Source organism: Enoplosus armatus, chromosome 14 (genome assembly GCF_043641665.1).
Source record: "Enoplosus armatus isolate fEnoArm2 chromosome 14, fEnoArm2.hap1, whole genome shotgun sequence".
In the NCBI taxonomy this organism is placed as follows: domain Eukaryota; kingdom Metazoa; phylum Chordata; class Actinopteri; order Centrarchiformes; family Enoplosidae; genus Enoplosus; species Enoplosus armatus.
The window spans coordinates 17,145,270-17,168,337 of record NC_092193.1 but is presented as its reverse complement, the minus strand read 5'-3'; the positions used below and the strand labels follow the sequence as shown (position 1 = coordinate 17,168,337).

Genomic DNA, 23,068 nt, shown 5'->3' with positions numbered 1-23,068 from the left:
CTAAGTCAATTTCGTACTGTTGGCCGTTGTCTCGCTCAAGGTGCTGCGTTGTGTCATCTGTAAACTGGAGCGAGTCGGCCAGCTGTTGGAAGAACAGGTAACTTGACTGAACATTTCTCTGAACCTGGTGGACATGAGGTTGTAGAGGATGGGGTTGATGGCAGAGCTCAGGTAGAAGCAGACTCCGGAGACGATGTGGACGTGCTCAAAGACCTTATGGTGATGCTCGGTGTCAATGTAGCTCCACATCAAGCGGTCCACGTGGAATGGAGCCCAGCAAAGACCAAACACAACCACCAGCACACCTGGACAGGCCAGATGGACAGTTTAGGTGAATGATAGTCAACTGGGCAGATAAACTGACAGCAGGAACGCTGCAGGAACGAGTCCTAAAACCCAGAAATGAGTTAGCATTTTTACACCCTTGTCTCAAAGTCAATGGGTTTTTTGAATGGGTATTTGGTTAGATGCCTGAAATAAGGTCTGTGGTTAACACAAGCTTAAGAGATTTCAACGTTTTCTTTTAAAACACAAAACATGTCAGTAGATACCCCACTCCTGAATTTTGAAGGTTTTATGCGTCTTAAAAAAGGCTGAATGAGACTACAGTGGTTGTCACAGACATTAACGTCTTCATGCCGACATGGAAAGTCATCTACTCACTAGTCCGCCTTCACAGCCTCGTTGTGTTTAAACTTTATATCTATCTGTCTATATATCTATATCTATTTATATTCTCTTAAAAATTAAGCTTAGTGGTGGTGACGTTGAAGTAATGCGACTGTGGTGTTGTTCGTTTATAGCCTAACGTTAGCTTTTTACTTCTGGTGATTCCATTTACGCTTCAAAAATCAGTGTCTTGAAAAAGTGGTCTTCATTTGTGAAGATTATCTTGCTGAACACAACATGTAAGTATCATAAACCTTTGTTTGCCACACAGTTTATTTTCTGCAATAATCCAAAATCCCATTGAAAAATCCCAAAGGCCTGCAGCACTCTATTGCCAGACACGTTAAGAATCATGACGTCAGTCCAATCACCGGCATGTGACAGACGACAAGACATAACGACAGATGGGCTGTAAGTTAAAGATGTAAGTTAAAAATAGTCAAATGGAAAAACAGCATGGAGAAATAACACATGCACATGGAACAATGGGTGTAAACACTCATTCACACACATGCATACAGTCAGTTTAAGTTCAGTTGTCTGCTCCTCAGCAGCTTGGAGAAAACATGGATGAAATGACACCTACTCAGCATTTTGGTGACTTGCAGGTTGCGTTTGCTCAGCTTCTGCATGTGGGACCTGGAGAGACTTTCTGGTCCAAAGCTACACCTGGTCATCACTCTCTCCCTGTGCAGCCGCAAGCCAATGAGCAGGTAGAGAATGCTAATCATCAGCATGGGGAGCAGGAAGAAGACCAACGTGGAAATCAGGATGATCAGGTTGTACATCCAGGTGGGCTTGACCACAACTGATGATGGAGACGTAACACAGTGGGGGTAGAGTAGATTTGTCAGTTAGATCATGATCCAAGGTGTATGCATGGGTATTATAGCTTTATATACCACCTCGTAGCCCTTTTAAGCCATGCTAGCCACATGGTTCTAGGGATGGCAATGTCGGTCTGTCCACCACTTTGCTCCAGACTGAAATATGTCAACGACTATTTTATTGGTTCATCATGAGGTTGAATTGGTGGTTTTCAGTGAAATTTCTATTGGATCGGATGGTGTGGTATGACATCTTGTACAGATATTCATGTCCCCGTCAGGATGAATTGTAATAACTTTAGGGATCCCTTTTTTGATCTAGCGCAATCATCAGGGGTGAAAAATTTAATTGTCCAATACTTTGTTAATGACCAAATACTTGCAGAACTAATGAGATTGCCAACAACTTGTTGTGTGGCCTACTTTGTGTTTAGTGCAATTATCAAATGTTAACATGCTAAACTAAGGTGGTAAGCATCGTCATCGTCAAACATCAGCACTTTAGCATTCTCACTGTGAGCACGTTAGCATGCTGATATTGCCTTTATCCTCACAGAGCCACTAGCATGGCTGTAGACTAAAATAATAGCAATAATAACATTTTAATTCTATACGTACAGCAGATAGCAGATAGGGGAAACTGTCGTCCAAACCTCGGAGGCAGCACCAAAATCCCATGCAGACTGGTGTTTGGCACAGCACACAACATGGACAGCACCCACAGCATGAAGATGACCTTCTTGACGTGAGCATGTGTGGTCACGTGTTTGACTTTGAGGGGGTGCACCACCGCCACGTAGCGCTCCACACTGAGCACTGTGACATTGAGGATGGATGCGAAGCAGACGGTCTCAAACAGGAAGGTTTTGAAGTAGCAGCCTCCCTCCCCGAACAGGAAGGGGTAGTTCTGCCACATCTCGTAGAGCTCCAACGGCATGCCCAGCAGCAGCACCAGCAGGTCAGACACGGCCAGGCTCAGCAGATAGTAGTTGGTGGGCGTCTGCATCACCCTGTAGCGCAAAATGACTGTGCAGGTCAGGGAATTGCCCAGTACGCCGACCATGAAGATGGTGAGGTAGGTGAGACAGACGGGAAAGAACACAGGGGACCTCCGAGACCCCAGGTGCCTGGCCAGGTATTCCTCCTCGCTCAAGCACATATCATCAAGATCTTGTGCTGTAGCGTTAGCCAACACCCAGGACATATTCATCCCACACACTACAGCAGCCTCGGGGCAGCCAACGTCACTGAAAACTGTGGCACCAGTTGTGAAAAGAGCTGCAAGGGAGCAGTTCAGCTGCGGCATGTTGCTGATTGGCAAGAAGGTTACTCAGCTTCTGAAACCTGGAGGAGAAAATTTCAGTTTAGTTCACTCATCATGAGAAGTACTAGACCCGTACTAGATGCTCTCATCATTTGCTGCTTCGATGTTGACCACTTTATTTTAAATCTATGTCTTGTGAGTCCCTCAACTTTATGGAAGTGTAACACTAAATTGCTGGAATGCAACTTTAAGCTATGATGGTAAACGTCATACATTGTACTGGTACCTTTTTTTTCCCACTGGACGAAATGCTTGTTTGTCCTGTGAAAGGGGAATTTGTTGAATCTGATTAAAAATGAGACTGAGAGTGTGACTATTGGAGCAATATGATTTTTTAATTTCCCGCTGTTAACTGTATTTTCTTCAAACACTAAATCATCTGGTTTGTTGAACTATGAAAGGCAGGGAAACAAGGACTTCTCACCACTGTGTCTATTCATTGGAACAATATTAGGGTCAGAAAATGTATTGTGAAACTGTTTCCAGCATATTTGTGGCCACCACAAAACCTCCCAAAGGTATGATATACCTAAGTGATATCCTAACTTTAAATTTCTGACCCGTTCACATACAGCAGACTGTTGTTACAAAGCAGCTGTAGCTCTCGTCTATAGCGACTAGCAGACAAACTATGCTTGGCAGCAACATGCAGACAAAAAGCAGCCTAATCAGTTGAAGGAATAAATGGTATATGCAGTATCACCATGGCAGCAATCATTTATATGTTTGACACAATTTCACATGCTCTCCTCGCCTGTAATTATGCTGGAAATGGAGTAAGCTTTCTATAATGTTCTTAAATATGTTTGGTATAGTCTCTCCTTGTTGTTTAAGACTAACAATGTTGTCTTATTAGGGATTTATGTTCAGCAGACTGACTCCAGAGAGGCTTTTGTTTAGAGTCCCACACTCTGGATTTGTGTATCCATTCAACATGCAACAGAGTTATTAAGATAACCACATGTCAGTAACAAGAAAAACCCCAACACACCTGCAGTTTGTGGGCTCCGCGAGGGCTGTATCCTCTTCTTGTTTACAAGAGGAACAAGATCCGTAGAAATGTGAGAAGTTCTGTGATGATCATATTTCTCTGCATCCTGGACTTTTCTGGCACTTTGTCTTGACTGCTTTGGTGCTTCAGTGCGTCACAGCTGCCTTAACTTCCCGTATTTGAGCGCTGCAGTTCACCCCACCTCTCTCTCTCCCTCTCTCCCTCTCTTTCTCTCTCTCTCCCTCTCTTTCTCTCTCTCTTTCTCTCTCTCTCTCTCTCTCTCTCTCCCTCTCTCTCTCTCTCTGTCTCTCTCTCTGTCTCTCTCTTCATCACCAGAGCATCTTGTTTGCAGCCTTGACCATTAGCCACAGTCTTTAGTCGCTCTCCTCCAATTCAACTTCTTGTCATTTTCTTTTTTTTTCTATCACTCTTTTTCACACACACTCACACACACACACATTTCCATTATCTTTATATGTGAGCCTACAGAGACTCTATACCCCATTCTATTACCCTTCCCATTGAAAAACCACGTAAGGCAGCAATGTGAAAATTAAGGTTGAGATTGCTTTGACCCTGGAACCCATGGCCTGGATGTGTGTGCGTGTGGAGTCGAGGCGTATAGAAAAAAAATACATATGTTACTATTCCCATTTATTCCAAGTCAAAGACAAAATAAACATACACTCAAATCAATAATAAAATAAGAATTTATAATAAGACACAAAGAGGTCTTGTTGAAGAAATGAAACAAGTCACACATTTTCCATTTATATATATAATTAAATTATGCCAATATCTCATTAAACCTGAGAATCATTAATAACAGATGGTGTGACTAAACTAAGATGGTGTGCACTGTATACATACTTGGTCAGAAAGTTAGCATTGTCATTGTGTTGCCATGCTACTGCTAGCATTTAGCTCGCTGTGCTGAAGTACAGCCTCACAGAGTTGCCATTAGACTCTTCAGTCTTGTTACAACTAACTATAAAAGCTGTTAAAGGGCCCTGACTGGATATACTTTTATTTGCATGCAATATTTCAAGCAAATACAACCACAATGGCGACCCTCAAGCAACTGGCCAATGAGAAGCTGTGTCAGCAGTGATTCAGACAGATTGTAATACTCACAGAAAGCGAATTCAAGCGAAAGAGAGGGCCACGTTTTTTTCACGCAGGGCTCCTGTCGGCCTGAACACGGCCTTATTGAACTGACAACAATTAGCAAGTCGGTTCACATGCAAATAGTGACCGTGAATGGTAACAGCCTTGTGCATGTTTTAATGTGTGTTTTGTTGTTGTTTTCATATTTCAAAACATAATTAGATCCAGCCTAATCTGAGCTGCACTGCATGATCAGCACAGTCTCATTACATCTTATTTCATCTGCAGTGACTCGCCAGAGAATGAAAGTCAGGGTAAAGATATCTTAATGTGTGAACATATGCTTCGATTTCAAACGTGCAGCATGTGAGTCATCAGGTGTTGCTTGAACATTAGCAAGTAAAATATTCACAACCTTAAAACTCAGATGAGTATTTTCCCTACTGCAAACCAAAAGCCTATAATTAATAAGAAGGAATATTCATGCATGCGTACAGGGGAGAGCTGAGCTGATATGCTGATGACTGATCGGCTAATAGACCAGCCCAATGAGAAACATCCTACGCAGTGCACTTACAGACAAGCAAGGACGGGAACAGGGAATTCTGTGTGTAATAAATCATCAACAGGGCTTCTGTCAGAGGGCAGAACATTTACAGTTTTGGCCGGCTGCACACGCCTGACTGTCTTGCACCCCCTTCCTCCCTGTTTCTCTGCCTCCCCCTGCAGTGGTGTCTAATTCAATCACAGCTTTTAATCCCAAAGCAGGGGCTCCAATAACTTCCCCGGCAGGAAACTGACATGCTCCCATTGGTGCCTCCATTTAGTCAGGCATTAATTGGACTTCTGTGTCAGGCTGACTGAGACAAAAAGCTTTGACTGTTACGAGACGTCTTAACATCCTGCCAGGTCAACAGTGTCTTTTTAACATTTGGTTTGAGTTGAAGTGAAGTGATTATCTTATCATTATCCTGCCCCCCCCCCCAAAAAAAAAAAAAAAACTGTGACCATTTTGGAGGTATTGAACCATAACCTCTGAGCTTGCTTTCCATCCTTGCTGTCCCTGTTACTCCTGATAATCCACAGACCTCACTGTCAGCAGCAGCTTTCATTGGGACTACTTACTGTTGGTGAAGGAGTATATTCTTCAGTGCTGTGAATTCAAACAACAGAATTCCTCCGTTGTATTGGCCAAAATCTCAAAGGTTGGATAAGTACAATGTTGGCGAAATGACATCAAAACTATCTGTGTGGATAGATGTCACCAGAGCAGTCCCTCTCTGGGGGTCAAGACCTTACAAAAGGGGGTTGCAACATTCATCTGTGGGGTTGTGAGATTATGTAGTAAGATAGAAAAGGGGAATAAAAAACATTTCTGCAACAAAATGTTTTCAATCACCCTTTGGCTGAACTGCTCAAAGACGTGCAACCTGTGGCGATGGGTCACGAGTCCGAAACAATTAAGCACCAGCTGTGAATTAGACGCATTAGACGATGAAGCAGCCCTTCTGAGTTAAACCACGATTCATCTGAATACCCCAAAACACGCACATGAGATCAGTTCCAACACTACTATTAATACTACCATGGACCAAACTCTTTTAACCTTGTGACACACTTGTTGAGGTGAAAGAATGCACCGTTAAATGTCAAAACTTTCTTTAACCAAATGTGCAGACCAGGCAGTCAGGTGAAAAAGTGAAAACAGTGCACACTTCAGTGGAAATCTTTTAATGGCCAGTATGAGCAGGAGGAATGATTACAGTGAGCTACAAACAGCTTAAACTGTTGCAAGACAAACCTTTACAACCTATCCTCTAGCGATATTAAATATTTAGACATGTCTCTTCTAAAACGGTGAAAGATCAGGAACGCAGTCATCATTCTTTGGAAAATAGCAACCTCCTAAGTCCTCCTCGCCCCTTTGCAGTGTTTGTAATCATTACTCTGTTGTTTATTGGAGAGTTTGTGTGTTGTAAGGAGTGTGACTGTTAACACTGTTTTTGTGGGGGTTGGTTCAGGGGAGGAAGAGGGCTGCAGATATAAGAAGCGAAAAAAGGAGCGGAGCAGCTGGAATATGGTAACATATGGTGTGTGTTTACTTTGCATTTCTAAATCAAAAATAATTTAAAAGTACATATGTGAAGAAAAATTAGAATACATGACGTACATGAAGGATGAAAAATCTTCTTATTCATGACCTATTCTTGCCACAGGTTTTACATCCACATCGCATGCAGTGTTGGCCTTGTCCAGGAAACACGTATTAAATCCTATCATCTGCCGCCCACTGCCTTGCTAACAAAGCCTTCTCTGTGTGGACAAACAGCAAAGGGAAAGAAACAGAAACCTGTGGTGTACAACAGAAACATGATATTTTAAAAAAAGTGTCCCAAATGTGTGACTGTCCTGGATGCCAGGGCGTCTGCTCTTGTTGAAATACATTCCCCCGAGGAGCTTTAAGGCAAACCATCATATGTGAGGTGGCAAGGTCGCGGGGGAGCCCACAGTGGCTGATGGCGGCTCACAGTGGGACATTCTCTCACCGTTTTTTGTTTGCAGCATCACATAAGATGATGATGATGATGACGCAATGTCAGATTTATGTCAGGAGGGTTTCTTGTAATTGTATACAGCTCCTCTTGGACTGCACCTGCGCCCGCAGAGGCATATTCATGGGATGCAATTACAGTCTGTTAAAATCTACACAGCTCCACCTCTCCTCTCCAAGCACCACGCTTTTGAGTTGTAAGACTGTAACTCCCTACTAATCCATTAATCTGTAGTATTTTCATGGTTTATGGGTGCCACTGAATTTCATTATAGGAGTAAGTAATTCTGTGCCCAATGAGATAATTGCATCTTGGTCACAAGAAAGTAAGTAAGTAAAGAAAAGAATAGATCAACATTTTTTCACTTCAAAAAGAAAAAGAAGAAGAAAAAAGGTTTTTTTCAGCTTCGAATGAAGACTTTATTTATACTCTGGGTACTTACACGGTGGCATTTTTACAGCAGTGAATGCAGTTACTGCTAAAGAAATTTGACATTTAAGAGCACTCTCTCGATGTTTCTAATTGCATCTTTGACATACATTTGCAAGTCTGTGTGTGTCTTCTTTTTAATGAGTCAATCTATTAAAAAGGCCAGTGGAGTTCTCTGTCTCCTCCGTCCCCCCAGCAGCACGCCTCCATCACAGTGTCCATTATGGACGAAGACATAGTTGGAGAGGCTGCTGGAGCGTCTCCTGGACTGTTTCACATTGGTTTTAGATAGCAAGGGCGTGTAAATGAACATGAATGTGAATATACAATAAGTGTGAACATTTTTTGTCCAAAGTAGGTGCCTAAAGAAGCAGTATAAATACAGTGAATCAACAAATGAGTGGTATGTTCAGAGTACTTCATTTCAGCTGGTTAGTTAGTTTGTGGTTACAGTGTGGCTACCTGAGGCTTGTAACTGTAAGTGTCTGCAGAGATCCTCAACACCAACACATTACCACACCATACTGTGTGAGCAAAACTACCAAATCTACTTTGTACAGCAGATTGTACAACTGATTTAAATGTTGCTAAACCCTGATTGGTGAGCAGAAGTACGTGACATCACCTTTAGCCAATGAAGTCCCACCATTTAAATTGGTGAGAATGGCGCTCCTCTTCCAGAGCCACAGAAGACATTATACAACTAGTACCCCTTGGGACAAGTACATTGAACTTCATGTGCAAAAAATAGTGGGGGCCCCTTAACTAATTGCACAAACACTCAATTCAGTCACTTTTTCGGCACCCAAAAATTGAAATACAATGTGTGTTTCTTTCACAGGCCTTCAATCAGCGCCAGCAGTGAGTCAGCTGTCTGCAAAACACACAAATACACGTGTACAAATGCAAAATCTCAATAAAATACATTCCTCCTACAAAAGAAAAGAAAAGAGTTCTAGTAATGAAGAGGACCTTCATCTCAACGATCTTGCATGAGCCTTTTTTTTTAAATTCAAGGCTATTTTATTTAATACACCCTTGCAGAGTGTGCGGTCACTACGACTAAGCACTTGTGGTTTAAGGACCTCTTTTCTGGTTACATGACAAAATTCAATGACCCTTGTACTTGAGTAAACCTCTTAAAACTTCATTTGAACCCACATCACAAACACCACTTACTACAATCAAACGGAAAAACAACTCTGCTCTCTTAAGTTCCTGAAAAACAACATGAGTCAGACAGCGAGAACATATATATTAGAGCATAAATTCTTCTATTTGTGTCACGTTGGTAGACTGCTAGTCTGACACAGCTCTCAAAATTCATGACAGGCTTATGGCTGCTTCATTAAGCAGAATGATTTCAATGACGTATTTTGTATTTGTATTTAAAACAGAAAACACTGTGTGACAGTGAACAGGAAGATTCATCCAGGATGACCTAACGTAACCTCCGAGTCATGCAGAGCATATACTGGAGATAAATAGCTGCAGCAGTTCAGCTATCTGTCCTCAACAGCTCAAAACTGTGTAATCCATAATTATGTTTATCCCCTCCTTTGCAGAGGTTGTTAGGCTTTCTGTCACCGCTGCTGACTTCATGGAAAAGGGCAGCAGTGACACTCTGTCGTACGATTGCTTCTCCAAACTTGGGTATAGGCTTTTTTTAGATTCAACCACAGTTTACAGAAGAGTACGTAGCATGGGTGCCAGTGATGTTCGCTCACTTCCAACAGAAATACTTCAGAAAGCTCTGTCAGAGATCACTTGCAACGTAGAGTAGTGTGGAGTACACAGTTTAGCTTGGCGGTGTGGCTCTGCTCCTGCAGATGCTCCCAGCTGTGGTAAAACAACAGCACAGATTTTGCAGCTGCATCATCAGCGGCATGCAGGCCGCATAGCAAATAATCAAGAAATGAAGAGTGTGTATACAAACGGAGAGGAACCAAATCAAGTGGACATCCAGGTGGAGGAGGCAGCAGTCTCACCGTCACGATGTGGGCATGAGGACCTTTCAATAGGCCACCAAATCAGTGCAAGAAGGTGTGAGGTGACTCAGAGTGCCCTGCCACGACAGATTTGTGAGTTGATCTGGGACTTTCCAGGACAAATTAATGATGAATTCTGTGAAATTCTTACGTAAACGTCTTTATAGCTTAGGCCACTATATTGTTTCATTTACCTTAGGGCAAGGCCCAGTTCTCAAAATGAGCACTTGAGTCTTCTTCCAACATTACAGGCCTGGGTTCAGAACACTGACTTGATCCTCCATGTACTACAGCCATCACAACAACATGACAGCTTTTGTTTACAAGCCCACTTCTCGTGGGACCCTGGAAGCTTTATTTTGAGACTGTGGCCGACTTTATACAAAAAAAGAGAAAGAAACAAAATGCCTCATTTGAACTCTGTCACCCATCGGATCTTTTCATCGTTAGCTGAACACGGATGGCAGCCACAGTCCAGTCAGATGTAGTTACCCTTCCGTCTACAACTCCACAGTCTGACTGAAACTGTGTCCTTATACACAAAGCTAAGGGTGCACTGTGCGTACTATATACTAACTTATGAAGTATAATGTTTTTGTGGTCAGTATACAAGCAATGAATGTACTTTTCTATTTTGTTCTGACAGGAAATGGTATAATACATGTGCCGCAGACATCAATCAAACAATAACTTTGTGTTTTATTGTAAACTACATCATTTTAATAGGTTTTATAGATTATTACCTATACATACCTTACAAATCATGAAGACTTGTCTGGTATGTCCCCTGAATTTAATGAATGAATTAATACTTAAAGGAACAGTTTGGGAAATACACTTCTTTGCTTTCTTGCCAAGAGTTAGATGAGAAGATTGATACCACTCTCATGTCTGTATGCTAAATAAGAAACTACAGTCAGGAGACGGTTAGCTTAGCTTAACATAAAGACTGAAAACAGCTAGCCAAGCCCTGTCCAGAACTAACTAAATCCACCTACCAGCACCTCTAATGCTCATTAAACAAGTGAGCAGCTGCTTGGACCGTGGTTGCTGGACAATCAGCGTGAACTACGGAGCCATGCCAACTTTTTTCCAGTCTTTTTGCTAAGCTAACTGTGTCCTGGCTGTAGCTTCCTATGTACCATACAGATATGAAAGTGGTATCGAGCTTCTCATCTAACCTTCTGCAAGTTTTTTTCACCAAAATGTCGAACTAATCCCTTAACACTTTAACATTCATTTTTAACTGTTATTTATTTAGTATTTTCTCCTGTGTGTTTTTAGTCTTTGCTATTTATTAATACATTTTCATTATTTGGAAACATGTGGTGCTCAGTATGTAATTCTGGTGGAAGATACAGATTTCCTTTCGCTTTAATTTGATCAGTTTTATGCCAGTCAAATTTAGTTTATCAAATCAAATAGTTGAGTCATTGTTGGAGAAACTCAACATGTGTCATATTTGTGTGCTCCCAGATCCTGTCCTTAAAAAACAAAACATGAACTTGATGTCTTAATGGTAACTATAACCCTGTTTGAATCTATGAATTCTGCTTGTATGTACAATAATGCACATGTAGTGTATAATGCTGATAAATTATATCTCAATGTTTGTTGATACAAACTGCGACCTTGGAATGCCACTGCCAGTCAAACTTCACAGAGAAAGGGAAAACTTGTTTTCCAAAGATTTACTTTCATACTTTGTATTGTGTTTTTAGATCTTCCTGGAGCTGTTTCATCACCATCCGCTAATTCTTTGAAATTCTTGCAGCTGTGAGTAGCTTCTATATTTGTTCTCTGTTGTGTGCATTGCATCGTGGCGTTTAGACATTGCACTTCACCTTTCTGACACTAGGAGGCGCTCACGCTCCATGACTGAATGACCCTCCGCTAAAGGCATGAGGAATACACCTACTGAAGCATACAGCAGGTTGCATCATGATGTAATATTCCCTGTGTACTCATGCCAGATAAAATTACAGAGTCCTCAACCCAAATTTCACTTTGCGTAACAACTGGGCCTCCCTCTCCTCGCTCTGTGTCACCACCCGTCGCAGGGATGAGGAGGAGAGGAGGGCTCGGAGGGGGCAGACAGTCACAAGCTCTCATCGTCATCACCGCTACCTTTAAATTTGGCTGTGGAGTCGTTTCTGCTGCATGCAAGTTGTAGCAGCCTGCAATCCTCCCAGGAGTTTGGTCCGGCTAATCCGCTCAAACATGAAATAAACCTTTCTCAAGGCGTTTGACTCACACACACACACACACACACACACACACACACAAGGGGCACACGGCATCACCCTGACCTCATTATGAAAAGGTTTCACAGAGCCTTTTCGACCCACAAATTGACTCCTCTGCTTTTTTCTCAGGTCATGCTGGGTGGGTCTCCAGGGGAAAGTAATGTCGTTGGTAGAGACCAAAACAGAGCTAAAAGAAGAGTGAATATTGGACATTCAATGGTGAGTGAATGATAATGTTGCCCCGTAACTGATGGATGGGTAAGTAAGCGTTTGCTAGCAAATCATTACAGGTCTAAGCACATTTTGTTCACACTTCTGTTCTTTTACTTTGGTAACATTTTGAAAGACTTTTACTGGTAACAGAATATTTTCATTGTGCTGTTTTGCTACTTTTACTTAACTAAATTATATGACAGGACCACTCTTCCAGTTTTTGGAGGTTGTTCAGTTTGTCTAAAACAGCTTGTTTCAGGTTTCACACAGACGGTGAACTGAGGGGCTGCATGAAGGGCCAGTATAAGATAAATAAGGACTTTTTAAGACTGTGAATCATGCAAAGCTACTCTAGTGGAGTCCCACAATAAAAGTATAGAGCTGAAATGAGCTTAATATGGGACCTTTAAGATACAGCATATTTTTGTGGTATTTTTGTGGTTAACTTGCTCTCCAGGCGCCCAAAGTTCTAACAGAAGAGGTCACAGGATGTCTTGCACTGGTTGAATTTAGCCTCGGGGGACACATGGGCGGCCTCTGCAGCTATCTGTTAAGCCGGTGTGATCATTTTTGTGCTTGAGGAGAACCTGAAGTGGAGGCTGCTGCCGCCTGACTCAAATCATTTTGCAGGTTGTGCAGGGTGAAGAAATACTCTGTTAAAATGTGGACCTTTAGCTGGAATGACTGCCAAACCGAGCTGGGACACACCGGAGCGGCAGACAGTTTTTACTCTAAATGAGGAGCAAAAGAAGCAAAACCGTCTGACACCGATTACTCCACCTGTAGGGGGAAGGTGGGGAAGCTGTTAGATAGACAGACACCACTTACCTGGGCTATGTAAAATCACATGTGATGGAGAGGTCAAACGCCTTTAGGTTTTCTCGCTACTGAACATTAGCATGTGTTCATACTGGATGCAGAAAAAGCTCTGGATGTCACGTTTCTCAACATCTGTATGCATGAGACTCAAAAATGAATTGCATGATGGAGTATGAGCATGAACACATTTGCATTCAGGGAGTAAACAGAGCGATCTGACACACCTCTGATGACCACGAGCTCGCACAGAGAGCTTCACTCTGACCTGCTGTGGCTGCAAAGAGTGAAATCGTCTCTCCATTGAAAGCTATGAGGGAGGGCCAGCCATTTACTAACAAACCAGCGTCGAGCTCATAGTTAAAACCACAAATATGTCTATGAGACAGAAACAGCGGGCGCCCTGTCTTTCACTCTGTCCTCGGTTATCTAATTTGTCCCACTCCCGTTTGATCGTGTCCCTGCTCCATCTCAGCTGATGAAAAACAATTGTCTGTATTCATTTTCTGCCTCCACTATTCCCTCTTCCTCTCCTCTGCCTTCCTGTGGGAGCCCAGTTGGCTGCGCTCTAGGCTGGTGAGGGATGTGAACACAGAAAATTAGCAAACACGCCAAACCTAGTAATTGTTAAATTGCAGCAAATGGACCCCATGTGAGCCAGGCAAATAAACTCAGAAATCAACACAGCTTACCCAGACCCAGTTTATCTAAATTCCAATAGTATGCTCAGTAATGGAAAAACACTGTAGAAATGCCATTTCAAATAGACCCCGATGTAATCCCCAGCCCACTGGGGTCCATTTAATCAATGCTACAGACATGAGCATAGAGGAGGAACAGTCTGCAAATGGAAGTGGAGTTCTGAGTCAGCTCACAGGAGATTAAAAAGTAGGGGTGGATGAATAATGGAGGAGGAGAATGGTGGGAAAATTGCCGAATGTGGCGAATCATCAATAACGCCTCCTGTGAATAATTCTGAAGGAAAAAAGACTTCTGCTGAAACTGTCTGTGCCCACTAAAATGGAATTGTTCTTAATTAGTTTTTGCTGTGTGTTGCCTCACTCTCTGGATGAGCACTCTTCATTTCACAAGCGAGCTTCCACTCATTTGCGCCTCAGATCACCTGCAATCCTGAAATCTCCTGCTGAAATCCCACATTTATGCAAGCGCCTATAAACTGACAGCTTTCCGCTGATTAGCTGTGAAGTCTGGGAGTCAGAGGAAGCGCAGCGGCGGGTGTTCGGCGGAGCTCTACGCCCGCCAACCCGGAGCTGTGGCTGACACTGACAGCTTCACGAGGGGAGCGGATTCAGATGCACTTCCAGACAAACAACGAGGAGCCCCCCCCCCCCCCCCCAAAACCCATCACCGGTTCGCGCTTAATCCGTCGGCGCCGCACGGAACAACACGCCGGCAGCAGGTTTGCGAAAAGCCCAGCAGAGCTCGTGCCCTCCAGCACCGGCGAACAGCACAGCTTCCGGTCTGAACGCCATCACGCATCATTACTTCTCCAATCAGTGACGCAAAGCGCCACTCCCGCACTAGTTCATGTTGCGTTTCAGCGCTGCTCGTGAGCACTCGGAGCTCTTTATTTTGGCCTTGTTAGCAAACGAGGAGCAGACAAAGACAGATACACAAACATATGCAGAATTATGTGAAAACTCTTTGGGCAAAGTCTTTTCCTGATTGTTTCTCCCTCACTGTATCCGTCAGTGTCGTCCCACATTAACTTTGTCTCCCAGAGTTTGTTGACAGATCATTTTCTCACGTCAGCAGCCCCAAAGAAAATAGATCATCCTCTGAGTTTGTGTTGCCGTGAACAGAGTGAATTCTGTCAGTTTTGTGGCCAGAGGTTTGAGCAGCTTTGCCTTGCTTGTGCTAATATTGACATTGTGACATAATGAGACTTTAGCTTATAAATGAATTGTTTACACTTTTCTTGTAGAGAGAAGATTGATGCCTCTCTCAAGATAGTACAGTCAGGGGCGGCCCTAGACTTTTGGGGCCCTAAGCAGGATTTGCTTTGCCCCCCCCCCCTCATTGTAATGTGTTGCCTCTTCACATGGCACTGAACCACCTTGTGTATTGTAAATGTTAGTTTAAGCACACATAATGTACAAATAAAGACTAAAGTGGGACCTATTAGCAGCAACACTATCTTTAAATAGACTCCAGTAAATACAGTATTTGTCTATTGCCCCCCTGATCCTGTGGATGGTCCTCAGGGCCTTTTGCTTGATCTGCTTATAGTCTGATGCATGTTTTAGTGGGATGTTCTCTGGGCTGAATCTCACCTGTCTTCATGGGTAAGATGTCTGAATGTAGAAAGGATATGACACGACCAAAAAGATATGATGCAAACTGTCGAGCTTGTGAGGTCAGAAAAAATGATTTCCCTGATCTAAATATGTGCATTTCAAGACGTTTGGAGAGCAAAAATCAGAGCTTTAAAACATGTCAGTGGGCAGTAGCATAAGTGATGAGGAGTTTGCATCAGTCTGGATTTGAATAATAGAGATGTGTCTCAAACAGTACATAAAGGTGAGTGAAATGTGTTGTATGTGTTACAATAATATATTTATACAACAATACTATATTATCACACTATAATTATGCTCTGTGGTAATTACACTGCTTGGATTGGATCAGGTCATATTTTGTTTGTGTCGAACAGCACAGGGACATAATGTTAACCCTATCCTGGGCAGAGTGGGCTGTACCTGCTCTTCCTCTCTCATCTCCATCACCTTCTCTCTTTCTTTTTCTCTCATATAAAGTACTATTCATAGTAAGGCTACGCTGAATACTTGATGGTTATTATGTACTGAGAGATGTGCATCCATATTGTCCAGTATGCCCAACTAATCAACATTTTAAATTCAACATTTAATCAATAGTCAATGTCAGTCCATTGCATTGCATCACGCCGGCTACAGTGCATGTGAACGCTTATTCACGCCCAGTGTGGTTACCTTTTTCCGAGTTTCAATTTTTATACTGTCGATTTAAGGTGGAATAGATAGCCATTCAACCTAACAAATAACCAGAATTCATTGTTATTGTTTGATGGATTGAAGAAGAATCTATTGGAATGATTCCTCTTATCAGGAACTAGCTCACATAGGCAATGTGTTCCCTGCTGTAGGATATATTGTAAATTATGCAACTAGGAAGAATATGAATCATAAGTATGAATTATGGTTTTTAGTTTTCATGCTTTACATTTTGTATTCAAATGATATATTTTAGGTGCTGCAAAAGAAAGAAACATATAGAGAGCATAAGCCTAAAACATCAGCAAGGAACTCGCTGCATTCATGTAGATTTAATAGAAAATGGCTGCATGAGTCTAACATAAATCCACATGTACAAAGAATGTGCACATGCATGTTTATTATACACACAGTGCGGTGGACTGGACAGACTCCATAATTCTCAAGTAGTTTGGAAGGAGACAGTCTGGATTTGTGGAGATGTTCTGTCATCCCCTCTTGTCAGCTTAACACGGCTGTCCCACAGAGCTAGTTTTCATTCCCTCCACCTCATCCTTGGCTCTTCATGTCTCCTCTCCATGCTCTGTAAAATATGTATTTTTCCCCCTGAGCCCGAGAACTGATTTCTCATCTGCGGCAGGATGGGAAGACTCTCCAGAGCAGCAATTCTTTATTCCACCTGTCGCGGCAACAACTGAAGCACACACACACACACAATCCCAGTCCAGTCAGCAACTTAAATCCTGGGATTTTGACTGCCAGTTCATCATGTCGGAGGGGTGAAAGGTTGCACTGGAACAACACCTGAAGATACAGCACGGATGAACTTGAAGGCACCACTGCATGGGGCCCTTAAAGAGATACAATCAGACCCTTTTTCCCTTCACACAAGCAAATGTAATGAGCTAATCAGTCAAAATTTGGCTTGTCAGGATATTTCAAAATAAGAGGAGGAATGAAAGTGCTGCACTGTGTACTTTTAAGATACTGGGGGAATTCAAGGACTGTTGCAAAGCTGAATTCATTAGCAGATTTGTAAATTTTGTCCAAAATACTCTCTTAATCTCTTAGGAGCCTCTTAAACACACACACAAACAAGCGAGCTATGAGGGATTTTTTGTTACAAATAAGAACCACACAGCAGCAGCAATCACATATCATTATTTACATGACCTGTTAACATAATAATGACAGTACCGATGCTGCCATGAAGGACACTGGCTGTCCTTTTTTTTTGTCTTAGTTTGAATATAGCTGGTTAAAGAGAGCTGTCCATCACTGGTTTCAGTAGTAGAGCCTGACCCAAGCCTGCTGGGAACTGAACTGTAGTTAATTAGTGCACAAAGCCAGGGGGACAAAAGAAACTTTGGGGTGGAGGTGATGGGGGAGCTGCTTGAAAGTGGGCGGTGTGGGGGTGAAGATTTGGGAGAGGGGGATAAAGCGGGGGTCCGTGAGTTTGTAGCACAGAGGGACTTTTGGGGAGAAACTTTGTATGTGTGTGTTCCTGTGTCGGGGTTCAGCCGGAGGGGGGTTGAAGCAGTGGGAGTGGGGGCACACAGAGGGATGAATTAGCAGTGTGAAGGGGAGCCTTGTCCCTGAGCTGAGAGCTACAACCCGCCAGCACACACACACTCTCTTCCTGCTGGAACCCGCCAAGGGACAAAAGACCGGGTGGGTCTGGAGGAAAAGGACCTAAAAAGAGGGACTGCAAGACGGAGACCGCAAAAGGTCAAAGTATGACATGAACTAATGAGGGCAGGCAGTCTGTCAAGACACTGCTTTGCACTGCAGCTATCACTTTGATGAGCAGTAAAACTGTATCTTCTTTCATAAACACCACAAGAGAAACCTACTATATGTTCCTGTTCCAGCAGCATTCCTATGGGTGCCTCAGTGTGTCTGTGCTACTCAGTAGTGAGTTTTCAGTGGCATTACTGTAGGTCTACGTGTAGACTTTTATTTTGAAATTGATCAAATAATCCTAAAACGTGTATGGTATCCATTAGCATGAACCAGTTGATAAGACAAAGTAAACTCTGTGGGTTTGCTTTTGTTAAATCACCAAGTGCTACTGGAATCAAATCACAGGTGGTTATTATGCAGTATCAGCCTCAAAGGCCACTCAATAACACGCGGGAGGCGCTGTGTGTCCATTGTTATCAAAGCTCATATTGACGTTCTCCGCCAATGCGACCACAGTCCATTTAATGCCAGAATTGATCGGCATTTAGCGGCGGTGAGCGGAGCGTCCAGGCCGGTGTTACCTGCTGCCAGGACGGACAAACACTGCGGGCTGCTGGCCGCTTCAGCCTGCTGGCCAACCAACCAGCCTCCTCCTCCTCCTCGTCCTCCTTCTCACCCTCTCATCCTCCGCGCCCCCCCGCCGGCTGCGTCAAGCAACACGGAGATATTCAGCAGAAACCCGGAAGTGTAGCACTTTTGACTTCAAAATAAAAGCGGGAAATGGGGGTTTAAATTAAAAATGCATCTCATCACCCCAATCCGTGATGTCAGAACAGGTCAGTTTGACAGGTGATGCTGCTATGACATCACTGGTTAGGATGAAGTCATCTCAAGTCCACAGACTGTACAACAGCTGCTGTTTTCTGTCCGGTGTGACTCACCTTTGAATTGCACTTGGATGGGCAAATAGGCTATAGGTTAAAACTATTTGCTGATCTGAACCAAAACAGGATAAAACTCCCAGTTTATTAGCTTATATATATATTAGAATTTCTACATAAGAGGGGAGAGAGCAGATCATAATCAAAGGAACCTATTTATTGATTTTATACATTTTACAAGAATATAAATTCTTCTTGGGCTTTCCTTTTGAGATAAAATCAACTTTATTGATCCCATGCAGGGAAATGAATGTGTCAAAGTGGCAGCAGATGTACAATAACAGAAGGCTATAGATAAGTGACTTTTAAAAAAAAGTAGACACTAGAATACAACATTAAGTATACACCAAACATATATAAATATAAATTAATAAATGAAAATAAATAGACAAACAACAACAACATTAATAATAATAATGATGATGATGATAATCGGAAGAAGAAGAGAAACACATTATATAAAATGTGGCTTTGTTTTTTCTGGCTAACTCAGGCCCATTTAGCCTACATCATAATGATGGTAAGCAATGTGTGTTCTCCCATAAACTAACAGGCCTAACATACAATAGTATGTACTATTATTTTGAAAATCTCGACCGGAAGCTAGACTTTCATTGTGCTCACATTGACGCTGCCTGAGCCCCCAGTCCCCTCTGTGTCTCTGTCCCAGTGTTGCCATTCCGACGCACATCCCTCGCAGAGGAGCAACAGCTACACGGAGTTGGCCAAAGTGGACTACACAGGCCCCTCTGCGGACGGAGACGACTTCACACCCGGGGTTTCGGTCCTCTGCTCGGGCAGGGCGGCAGCCGAGAGATGCGCCCCTGGACAGAGGTTCGGTGTCGGTAAAGTCAGATAAAGAGAATGAGACTGGGGAAGGGCGCAGTGTAGCGCTCCTGTAGCACCGCGTTCACAACACAAGGAATAACGGGACCCGACTGAATGCAACAAAAAGAAGCGCCCGGTTATTTTTGAGGGTTTTGGTAGAATGGGGCGGTGAGAGCCCTCATCACAACTGAAGACATGAGAATTGGGAGAGGAACAAAAAGCTCGGCTGCGGTGCTCTGTGTTTGAGTCTCCATCCATCCGAAGGGTCCAGTCTACACACCTTTATTCATGTTGCAAAAGCCTGTTTTATGACAATGGATTACTTGCTGTGGGCGTGCAGCCTCATTGTGCCCGTGGTGCTGGCTGTAGAAGGTATGTCCTTTTATATTTTTATGACTACTTTTGTATCCCGTGAATGAACAATGGGCTGTTTGGATGCATTAGGTTTTGGCAGTAAAACACCTTATTCTCACCAAGCAAAAAATAGCATTAACACAAGGAAAACCATGTAGGTTATATGAACAAAAGTACACAGTGTGTGTGTGTGTGTGTTTGTGTGTGTGTTTTATTCTGACAATTTGAATCATATTGGGATCAGTCCATCCCGTCCGTTTAAATACCAGATCAGTCATTTATGCTGATTCTATAGGTGGAATTACATCTGTAAGCAAGACTCCGTTCATGTTTTGGTTAATTAAAGCTGTTAATATAATGCAGACCCGCTCTGTTAAATAGGCAATTCCGCTGAGTATCAATTTGCTCTCTGATTGTTATCCATGTACACATGTATCAGCACGCCCCGTTCCCTCCGTGTGTGCGGTGTGTGTGTGTGTGTGATGACATCCCAGTGCTTCCATTGCGGCTGAAGGACTGCCCTGTTGCTATTGTCCCTGTTGTTGTCACACCCACAAGCTGAGTGAGGAGACCCACCTGCCCCACCTTTTCTCCCCAACAGAACCAGAGAGGTTAGATTCACGCCACAGAGACAGTACAGTGGGGGCGTCCCTCTGCTGTCACTGTAAAATAGAAATACACTCCTCACATGGTGAATGCCAGAGGTTTTAAACCTGCTGTTGGGTTCACCCACCAATCAGTACCGTGAACACTTAAACACGGTCCAGAGCGGATCAATCCCGGCCTCTGAAGTGCCACAGGGACACGCACGTGAAACACATAAGATGACAAGTGTGAATTAAAGGTCAATGGCTTAACAAGTATGCTGCAGCCCCCGAGGCTCTCTCCATCACCGAGGGAGTGTTGCTCCCTGGGAGAAGCCCACCCTCGCCACCGCTGCTACCCACCCAGCGACTCCTCTCTGAGCTGTAGCTACATTTCTCTGCCTTGCCTCCGTCTTTCCCTCCCCGTCCAATCTGCCTCTCCTGGACCGTGGCCATCCTGATCCTTCATCAATTCTGGTGTCAGCAAGTAAATCAATGCAGCGGCAGCAGCCTTCCAAGTCCCAGTGGGCTCTCACGCCGCGATGATCAGCCCCGTTTCCCCAACCGGACCACTAACTGTTACTCAAAGCTCAGGGGTTAACTAATGTTTGTCCTCTGAGGATAAACATGAAGGGCAGATCATCGGATGGGTTTACATGAGGGGGGAAAGGGAGGCCTTTTTTTCAGCGAGGTGCATGTTGGTTGTTTAGCTGCTTACTCTGTGGATTTCAACACATGGCTTGAATCTGGAATTAGTGTTTTTTTTTCAGATTGGCAAGTGTTTGCGCATGGATGATGCAAGCTGGACTGCAACTTGAAGTGTGTGCTTATTTACAAAAGCTACAATGATGACTTATCTCCAATTCGCACCAACAGACTGCAGTAAAAGCCTCAGCAACTGTGACATTTTTATGTTGTATTACTCTCATTTACAGTCAGCGTTTACTGTACTCTTATTTTAAAAGCTCATAAACTAGATGGATGACCACTCGGAAAGCATTTGACAAAATAATCTACAGGATGTGTATACGTGATTGTAGGAGGAGCATTAAGCATTTTCAACAGAGAGCTTCATTCACATTTCCCTGCTTTTCATACATGAGAATATCAACGAGAATAATTATTTGTTGACCTGTAAAAGCAGATGCAAGCAGCCCCGAAGAGAGATTGAATTAGGTCAGCTTGACTTGTTCATAAACTGCTCATCAAGCGTCAAACTGAGCATCACACTTGCCTGTTATTACTGCGATTCTGTACAGAGAAACATGCTCTCCAATACAAACGAACCTTTGCTTAGAACGAGCTCGGAAGTCACATTTTTGAGCTACAACACCCGATTCTTGTACACCTATTTATAGCCACGGATTTGATTATCCTTCGATCACTGATGATGACGTTTGGCTGTTAATATTTCATATGTTTGCTTGTTGTCTGCTAGTGTCACAAGGCGAGGCCTCTCTTTCATGATGCACCCGCTCTCACAAAGTGAATAAAACATTAGCATGTGTGAGCTCCCAAAGCGCTCTGAGAATGCACAGTTGTGTGGCATTTTGGCTCCGGCAGGCGATCAGAAAAAAAAACGGTAAATGCCACGGGTGGTGATGCTCTAAAGTTCCCACTGCAGCATTGTTTTCTTACCCCAGGGGCTGAATGACTCCACCGCTGCTGTAGTTTTATGGGAGAGGGGGGAGATTTCTGGATTTGAGTTATAGCAGCGAGGCGATCTCAGAGGCACTGTAAATTTGACAGAAAGGGGGAGAACTGTGGAACAAATGGGATCTTTTTCAATCTTAACCGGTTTCTAGGATTTAGTGAGTTGACGATAACACACTTTGAGAGTTGCTGGCGAACAATAACCTTTTTCATACTGAAATTTGAGTGTTTTAGAGCAACACATGAGCCTGGACTCAGATGTTAAGCTGGAGGATACACAGTGTCACCCCCTCCTTCTGGCTAATTATAGTTTTTGTAAAAAACAAACAAACATGATTCTTGAAAACCTTTGCAGAGAAATGTCTTCTCTTGCTCCACAGCGAGGTCATAGGTCAGGTTTCGAATACAGGATAGCACATCTGCCATGGTTTCAGCATCTTGCATTGAGAATGCTTCAGCAAGGGGAAATCCTGCTCACACGGGGGCTTGAACCTGGCTTTTACAGATATAGGATGGGCAACCTGCTGCCCCTGCATGCGCATTGTGTGAGGTGAAGCCTGTTTAAAGGAGCATCAGCTCAGGCCTGTGGTTAGCCGAGGCGGAGCGATCCTTTTCTCTCTTGCCTCTGGGCACCAGGAGAGAAGAGGGAAGGGGTGACGCACCGGATCAGACACCAGAGGGACGGGCTGGATCAGCAGCGTGTAGTCCAGGAGTACTCACTCAGCTGTGTGCCACAGAGGGCCGAGTGTAGCCAAGCAAAGACAACAGCCGCTGATTTCACTGATTAGTTCCTCCTCTCTGGCTCAAGTCGTGCTAATCAGTAAAACAACCTTGTTCACAATCGTATTTGGGCTCGACAACTGGAGTTAT

The 23,068-nt window shown here is 43.4% G+C and overlaps 2 protein-coding genes across 4 annotated transcripts in view; one reads left to right on the top strand and one right to left on the bottom strand.

Annotated features, from left to right (window-relative positions):
• On the bottom strand, positions 1-2,802 carry LOC139296659 (neuromedin-U receptor 1-like). Its single transcript, XM_070919129.1, has 3 exons — positions 2,115-2,802; positions 1,256-1,477; positions 1-305 (listed from the first exon to the last, which is right to left on the bottom strand). The coding sequence occupies exons 1-3, from the start codon at positions 2,800-2,802 to the stop codon at positions 1-3; spliced, it is 1,215 nt and encodes a 404-aa protein (XP_070775230.1).
• Positions 2,803-19,915: 17,113 nt separating this feature from the next.
• Positions 19,916-23,068, top strand: part of ephb3a (eph receptor B3a) — a 28,346-nt gene continuing 25,193 nt past the window's right edge. For all 3 annotated transcript variants that reach the window (XM_070919099.1, XM_070919100.1, XM_070919101.1), the window contains exon 1: positions 19,916-19,979. In XM_070919099.1, coding sequence (XP_070775200.1) covers positions 19,916-19,979 — 64 coding nt within the window. The remainder of the gene's footprint in view (positions 19,980-23,068) is intronic.